The sequence below is a fragment of the Malus domestica genome, chromosome 06 (genome assembly GCF_042453785.1).
Source record: "Malus domestica chromosome 06, GDT2T_hap1".
Taxonomy (NCBI): Eukaryota; Viridiplantae; Streptophyta; class Magnoliopsida; order Rosales; family Rosaceae; genus Malus; species Malus domestica.
Window position 1 is genome coordinate 21,115,832 of NC_091666.1, and position 7,907 is coordinate 21,123,738.

The 7,907-nt window shown below is 37.6% G+C and overlaps 1 protein-coding gene across 3 annotated transcripts; it reads left to right on the forward strand.

The window, feature by feature from the left end:
- Positions 1–2,096: 2,096 nt before the first annotated feature.
- LOC103439186 (uncharacterized) lies at positions 2,097–7,907 on the forward strand. Of its 3 annotated transcripts, none has more exons than XM_008377731.4 (7): positions 2,097–2,867; positions 3,199–3,510; positions 4,830–4,985; positions 5,118–5,458; positions 5,794–6,316; positions 6,479–6,517; positions 7,052–7,907. In XM_008377731.4, exons 1-7 carry the CDS (start codon positions 2,687–2,689, stop codon positions 7,570–7,572), a joined length of 2,073 nt encoding a protein of 690 aa, XP_008375953.2. In that variant the 5' UTR covers positions 2,097–2,686; the 3' UTR covers positions 7,573–7,907. The 3 variants fall into 3 exon arrangements, with proteins under 3 accessions (XP_008375953.2, XP_008375954.2, XP_070679645.1); XM_008377732.4 differs by having other exon boundaries at positions 2,384–2,867; positions 3,226–3,510; XM_070823544.1 differs by lacking the exon at positions 3,199–3,510 and having other exon boundaries at positions 2,418–2,867.

The window sequence follows — 7,907 nt, forward strand, 5'->3', positions numbered from 1 at the left end:
GATCCATGGTATTCTTGTCGCAAGGCCTTCCAGGCCGAGAATGATTCTATACTCGGCCTAAACTATTATTTTGGGCCCAAACAATCATTAAGTGCAACACATATATAAGAACACATATCTCAACTGTACTGCAGTTGATTAGGGAAAGCAAACAACGTATAAAAGTCTCATGAGTTTATTAAACACTACGAGATCAAAAACAAAATTCAAACTTTCTCACCTATGGCCAAGTATAGTAGCTTCCGTGGCCTAACAATTTTGAAAAGTATATCAATATATTCAAAAATATTGATGAACACCTCTTCAAAATTTGCTGGTGGTAGAAACTGAACACAGAATGTAGAAATTATATTATGTAACAACATATATGGATAAAAAAATTTCGGACCATAAAGATAAAGAAAATATCAAAAATGGTTACCTAGACAATAATCAAAATAAATAGTATATTATAGAATGTTTATCTTATTGCTAGTGAAGAATACATGTGTGTGTATATATATATATATATATATAGAGAGAGAGAGAGAGAGAGAGAGAGAGAGAGAGAGAGAGAGAGAGAGAGAGAGAGAGAGAGAGAGAGAGAGAGAGAGATTGAGAGAAAGAGAGGAATGAATAAGGTTGTACTCCATCATCATCGTCTAAAAAGAAATATATTTACAGTTAAACTTTAAACCCAAAATATTTAAAAAAAAACCTTTATGTTAATTCTAGTTGAACTTTAAATATTTATTTTCATTATCTTTAAGTCTAGTCGGAATATTTATGTTATGATTGTGTTGGATATGTTAAAATTTAAGATTTCAAATTTTTTCATTTTTTGAAAAAAAACCAAAACCAAACCGGAAAAAACCGAACCGAAAAAAACAGAAAAAAAATTGAATCGAACCGAACCGAACCGAAATTTCGGTTCGGTTTCGGTTTTGGCAAAAAATCGAACCGATTTGAACCGAACCCACCCCTATTATAACCAAATATGTTTCGGGATACTAAACTTAGCTATAAACATTTTTTTTTTAATAATTTTACATATATTAAAATACATGGTTAAATGGGTACCCGTTTATAACTGCGGGTAATACCCATAACCGCCCATTTAAATTTCACGGGTAAACGGTTATACTCATAACCGTTGATTTATCTAAATGGTTACCCATAACCGTAACCGTCAAATTTAAATGGAGGGATAACCACGGTTACCCATAACCAATGGGTATTTGCCCATACCCAACCTCCTTCTTCCCTGGACGAAATATATCAAGGGTGCTGCTGATGTGGAAGCCAAACTTGTGGCCAGGGAAGGCTGAAATGTCTATGTGAGTCTTCCCAACCCTGAAAGGGTGAATAACTGTGACTTGCTACTAATTATCCTCATTTTTAAAAAGAAAAAACAATATATGAAGGGTGGTTTTATACGCACCTCACAAACTACTGATTTTTCACTCTTAAACTTCAAATGTTGCACCTAGTTAAACTATCAACCTTAGATTTAAATTCGCTGGAAAACTAATATGGCTCTTCCCCTTGTCTCAATTTCGTCCAATGCCTGAGGTTGCCCTTCATCTTCATCTTGAGTCTTGACCCAATGAGCCAGCACCATGAAGAAGAAAGAGGTAGAAGAAGATTCGGCAACATAAGAATATTGAACATATTTAATGATGGTGCTAATGAAAAAACATGAAAAAGAAAAATGAGAATTGAGTTTCAAGAGATAAAGTGGCACAACTTAAAGGGGACAGATTCATGTCATCACTTTTTTTACACAACTTTTAATACAAACTTTTGTAGAGTTGACTCTGCAATGTATTTTAATCCGAACCGTATATTTTTTAGAACATTATTCATAGATCATCCTTACAAAAAGTTAGACAAATCCAAAATCATTAAAATATTTATTTACAGTGAAGAAAATAGGCAAATACGGTTCTACAAATAAACTTAATCCTTAATCCCACCATTGTTTTTGGTACACATGATCTATAAATATATTCTGAAAGATAAACAGTTAAGATCGATAAAATATATTACAATATCAACCTCGCAAAAACTTGTAATATGACGCATCCGCTCCTAATTTAAGAATCATAAAAGAAAATGAGGTTAAAATGGAATGTCAGGAAGCGGAGAAAAAAGCAAGCCTTTTTCTGTTCTATTTTCACTCCGCCTGACTTGACTTAATACCAACACGACACATGCTTCTCTATCATTGGTGCTCCCTTAGAGACGCCACCGCAAGCAATCGCCAAATTTGTCATGTAAATTGGTGATTGGATAATGCCACGTCATAATACAGGTATTTTGGATCACCGTCGATGCGAACCCCACCGGAATATTCCCCTCTCACTGCCCGTTACCAAGCACACCTCACCCTTTCCCGAAAACTATAAATACTTCTCTTTCTTCGCTTTCCCGTCCTTGCCCTAGAAACCCCATTTCGCCGCAACATGCTTTTCCCAGCAAAATCCCCAATTTTCTCACTCTTTCCCTCACTGTCTCGCACCAAATCCGCGATTTCCCGCATATTTTCCTGAGAAAATTCGCCCAAATGGTCATCGCTAGCTCGCCTTTAGCTGTTGCCGCCCCGTTATGGATCGAAAGGCGGTGTTCGCCGGCTACTGCTGTGAATTTATCGGCTGAGTATAATAAATTTATCGGTTGAGTGTTGTGTATTTATTGTGTTTTGGTGATGGAAGCGGTGGACTTGAGTTTTCCGGTGGATGTTGCCGCGGTGCCAAAGTTTCTGGGGGTGGAGTCGCTTGTGAGAGCTGGGGTTACAGTCAAGGAGATTGAGCCTTGTGATTCGGACCGCCTTTCCGTTCGTGTTAGCGCGTACGCTGAGGCTTGCAGCTCGTCCTTGAGGGATAAAGGTGGTTTCTTGGCCTTTTTTTAGTGTTATTTGTCATTTGAATTGGGGTTTCTGTTTTTCTCCATGCTTAGATTTGTATTTTCATAAATTTTGAGGTTTTCTATGACTCTTAGTTTATGGTACTCGAAAGGAATTGATTTTCCTCATTTATTAAATACTTTTTGATGTAGTTTTACCTTTATCCTAGTTTCTTACCAGGATTTCTTCATTTGGTTGTGTATGTGGATACCTTCTTAATTTTCTAGTGTATGATATACTTGGTTGAAGTGCCTTGTTATGTTTCTGAAAAGATTCATACTTTTATGTACTGGGGAATTCGGTTATGTTCTCAGAGGTAACGAATGCGGTTAGTACTTCAGAGTATGAATCAACTAAGCTCGGTGATCTGATGAGCCAGCGCAAGAATCAGGGTGAAGAATCGTCCAGGCACCTACATGGCAGGGGCAAAAATTTTTTGTTGGATACTGGTGCTGAAAGCGTACAGTTAGAAAAACCAGGAAAGGTGTCAAAATTGGTTAGTTTGTCATCTAAGAGACCACGAGTTGATCGATTGGAAGATCCAACTAGCTTTGCTGCTGAAGTTGATGGGATAAAGGATATGTCATTGAAGCTTGGACCGTTACTTACAAAGTGTGGTTCTTCAGGTAAGATATGCTTGTTCTGGAACTTAGACTTAGTTTTGAACGTAAATGCTTGTTTATTATCATCAGGATTCCAAATTCAACAAATTGACCCGGGAAAGTCTTTTAAAGATGGTAGATGCCATCCGTGGTCTCTTCACATGTGAAATTTTAATTGGTCTGTATTTATTAGTCAGTTAAACATTTGATTGGTAATTTTTTTGTGTATTTTTCTCTGGAGTTGTTTAATGTAGCTAATGTAAAATTTTCTTCGCTGGAAAGTCCACTTCGTTGACACAGTTCTTGATGTTGGGGAAAATTAAGATTTCCCAAACAGCTCTTACTGCTGTTGGCCACATCAACGTGCATCTAGCTATTGCCAGTCTGTTGCTTAACATCAGAGTATTATGGATTAGTTGCAGTTGATTGGAGTTAGATATTTTTCTTACTGAAGCATATGTAACGGAGAATCTGGAATAAAAACATTGCATGAGGATAAATATTCCAATACTAAAAACAGTGTCCACGTATGGAAACTCAAAATACTTAGTCAACCATATATATGTTAAAACCAAACCCTTTGTCATTTTCCCATGCAAGCTTGCAGGCGTGTGATAATTTAATAACTAATTATATATAATCTCTATGGGCGTATAAGCAATTTTTTTCCTATTTAAAATTATTGTTAAACATTAGTGGTTATAGCACATGGATCATTTTGACGTTTGTTCAATAGCTGAACTGGAACATTTTTTATTTTATGGACCTCTCCGCAATGGACTTTAATAGGTAATCAAAGGGTTTCCCTCCGATGACGGAGGCGTCTTTCTGCAAATTCTTTTATTCCTTAAAGCTCAGTTTGATCTACTAGTTCTCATTCTTTGAAAATTGAAAAATTTATGCCCTGCTAGTTTCTTTAGGCCTCGGTTGGTCACTAGCAGTGGATAACCCACTATATTCATGGTATGTTGAAGGAACAAATGAGATAAGTGTCTTTACTGTCATATCTCCTTCTAATCCAAAAATCAGTCATCTATTCCTCTAATCCTTTAGACCCAAATGAGGCCTTCATGTGCTAGTTTCTACGTGTCCATCGTATCAGGCAGGATTTTCTTCTTTTATAGCATTAGCAAGTTGAACTGTTAATTTTATTTGGTGGTTGGAAATTGGAAATATTAACCTGCAAGTGCTGTCTCCAAAATGTATGCTTTGAATTTCTAAGGCCATAACACAATACATAACCCCACTGTCTGTCCCTTTAAATTTGTTGGATTTTGCTTTTCATGGATTTTAAGAGTTTGTGGTGAGAACTTTTCTGTGCCTTTCTGTGTTATACATTCCAGATAAGACTCAATTGGTGAAACCAAAGAATAACTTTACAAGCAAGCGAGGTGAAAAGAGAAATATCAAACTTCCTGCAAAGACTAAACAAGATTCCTTCTCTATAAAGCCGGGTTTGGCAAGCTTCAGTTCAGCTGCTGGTGGAAACAACTTTTATGGTATGACATACTAAAGCCAAATTCCTTTGATGTATCATTGACCTCCTTAAAGGAGGATATTCGTTCCGTTATTACCAGACTTTCAATGTGCATACTGTGCAAAAATTAAATTGTAATTTAAATGAATGTCAGGAGTACATGGCCTTAAGTCAGATAATCATGATGTTACAAAGCTGGTAGATGATGTGCCACTAAATGAGCTCCTTGATGGGACATACAAGTGTCCAAGTTTAAGCAGGGGAAAAGGGAAGAAACCAGCGAATGTAAACGATAGTTTTCTGCATGCAGTTAAAAAGGCTTGTTCTACCCTTCAGCAGCCGAGGTCTGTCCAGCCCCAACTTACTGCTGAGGTAGAAAGCAATTCTGACAGGGTAATGTCACCATGGCCGTTAAGCACGACTTCTGTTGTAGCTTCTGGTGTCGATGGTGATAAAGGAGAACCATTCATCACAGATTTGTCTTCATGTAATGAGGTCAGTGTTCAGTGGTAATATAAGATATATTAGCCCTGGAGAAAACTTTCAGTTTTTCATTTGACCTGTTTGATTAAACTATAAGTTTGAGGCTTACATGGCAAATCATGCAAAAGGTATTCTTCAGAGTAATAATCGAGCATAGGCATGCTGCTGGACCTAACTAAAGCTTGGATTCCTTGTGTGAACATTTGCATATTTTAGTTATTAGTCTTAGGCTCCAATGACAAGGATTTTAGTTTTGTTGTCCAACTACTGGTGTCTTATTCATATTTTTAATGATGAAATTACTAATGATTGATGATGTATGTTTCTCTTTTGTCGTATATGTACAGGATTCTCATAGAAAGCCCGTAGCTCCTGTTAATCCCCTTGATTTGCCATTGTGTGAACCTAAGTATGTTATGGAACGCTTGGCCCTTCCTCCACACAAGGATTTGGAATCTTTGCTTTTGGATGCTGCAAAACCTGCTTCATCTTCCAAAAATACTCCCGATCCATGTTCAGGCAAGCAAATATCTCGCCGAGCAAGCTTGCCTTCTTTTCCATGGTCACATACTTCTTATGGACACTGTAGATCCAGTTCTGATGCAGCCAAACAGTCCATAAGCAGGGGCACATGCCAAGGTCGATGGCTAAGAATAGACAAAAATATTCTTAGTTCATTGGGGAATGCCACTGATAATTTGACAGACTTGGAGTCACTAACCTATGATCAGAGTCTAGTTCCTTCCGCAAGACTAAAAGTTTCTAGTTCCCAAAATAAAGTTTCCCCATCCATATCTGTTAGTCTTTCTCGATGTCAGCGAGATTCATTATCTAATATGACACCTTCGAATGATTCCTACATTCCACAAGGTAATTCATATATTTCTTGTTTCTTTCGGAATGCCATTGTGAGTTTGATTTACATACTAAAACTTGAATATGTTACATTTGTTGCTGGAAATATATACTATTCCTGTCTGTCCCGCTACTTGGGACATTGCCTTTTATAATTTTGATTTTTTGGAAATGCAGAATCTGAAGGCAAGCTGAATCATTCAGGAGATTGTAATGGTACGGTTTCTACCTGTTATGAGCCTCTCTTTATGCTTTTGTTTGTACGTGTAATGCATGTGTTTGTGTTTGGGGCTTGGGGCTTGGGGAGTGGTGGGTGATGTATAAAGAAGGTATTGAGGAAGATGACAAAGAATGCTGATTCCATATTGGCACTAAAACTTATTTCCAAGAGGCCTACTTTGTTATACCAAGTCACTGGATTAAACTAAATAGCATCTTGTCCTTATTACATGATCTAGCTGTAGCCAAGATTAGCTCTTTGACGGGTAGTTTCCCAATTGATCGGATCATGGGATGCACCAAAGAATGCATGATATCTGCTTTAGATGGAAAAGTAAATAGTTTTGATAGGTTATAGCCTTGTTAGGAAATAGGAAATGAATGTCGCTCATCAGTTGCACAATAATTTATTTTCTTGTTCTTGGCTTAAAAAAGATTTTAGCCGTTACCCTGGATGCACTTGATTTCTATTTTCTACCTCTGCAGCTGTGCTTTTGTGCGTTTCTTAATGAGATTTTTTTGCTTGTCCAGATGAGAATTGTCCAAAAGTATTAAGTGCTGCTCAAACACTCTGTGACATGGCAACTCGTACCTCTAGGAAAAATCCAGATGGAATCATAAGATGGCCAAAGAAGCCTTCACAAAAAGCCATGAAAGCTCGGAAAGTGAAATCAATTGAGAAATCTGAAGAAGCATATGGGACATCAGTTGCGGTATCTGGGTCCGACAATCCCAGGAGAAGCGTGGATCAGATGCTGCCCCCAAAGAAGCCCAAGCTCTCTTTGATTGATGATAATAGGGATTTCACTAATTTTAGTTCTGTAAGGAAAGGAACAATAACTTGGTCTACGCCTAGATCAAGTAGGTCATCGCCTAGCAGGTCTGTTAAGGAGTCAGTTGTGGATATTAAACATTCAACTGCAGATGTCGTGAAGCATTCTTATCTGATGCCACCACCAGCTCGGGTTCTGGAAAAGACTTCAAACAAACGAGAGAAGCAAGGGAAGTTGTTGACAACGGAATGGAACAAAGGAAGGGATCGGCTAGATTGATGAATACCATCTCAATCGTGTTAAAGATTTATTCCTACTGACAAGGTTCGTCATTTTATCTGACATCTCTGGGGTCTATTGGAAATAATTGATTTGTACATAGGGTTTAGTTTTAGGAGGAAGGATGAATAGGAATTTTATGTTATAACAAAGGGATAAACTACAGCAGCGATGGAATTTATCACATTGGTAGATAATTCGATGTCTCTCACCTTCTGCTCCGACTCTCTTGTACATGTGCATATCAGCATGTCAAAACTCCGTCCACAAGGTTTTAATTCGTTGATAGATGTTGTGAGAATTAAAAGTCCTTTTGGTCAGAGGACCCCGTGAAA

What these genes read in the sequence shown, in the direction of transcription:
- LOC103439186 (XM_008377731.4), top strand. Translation starts at nt 2,687, where the DNA reads ATGGAAGCGGTGGACTTGAGTTTTCCGGTGGATGTTGCCGCGGTGCCA. An exon ending in TGATTCCTACATTCCACAAG is followed by an intron (nt 6,317 to 6,478) that starts GTAATTCATATA and finishes TTGGAAATGCAG; the next exon opens with AATCTGAAGGCAAGCTGAAT. An exon ending in TCATTCAGGAGATTGTAATG is followed by an intron (nt 6,518 to 7,051) that starts GTACGGTTTCTA and finishes TTGCTTGTCCAG; the next exon opens with ATGAGAATTGTCCAAAAGTA.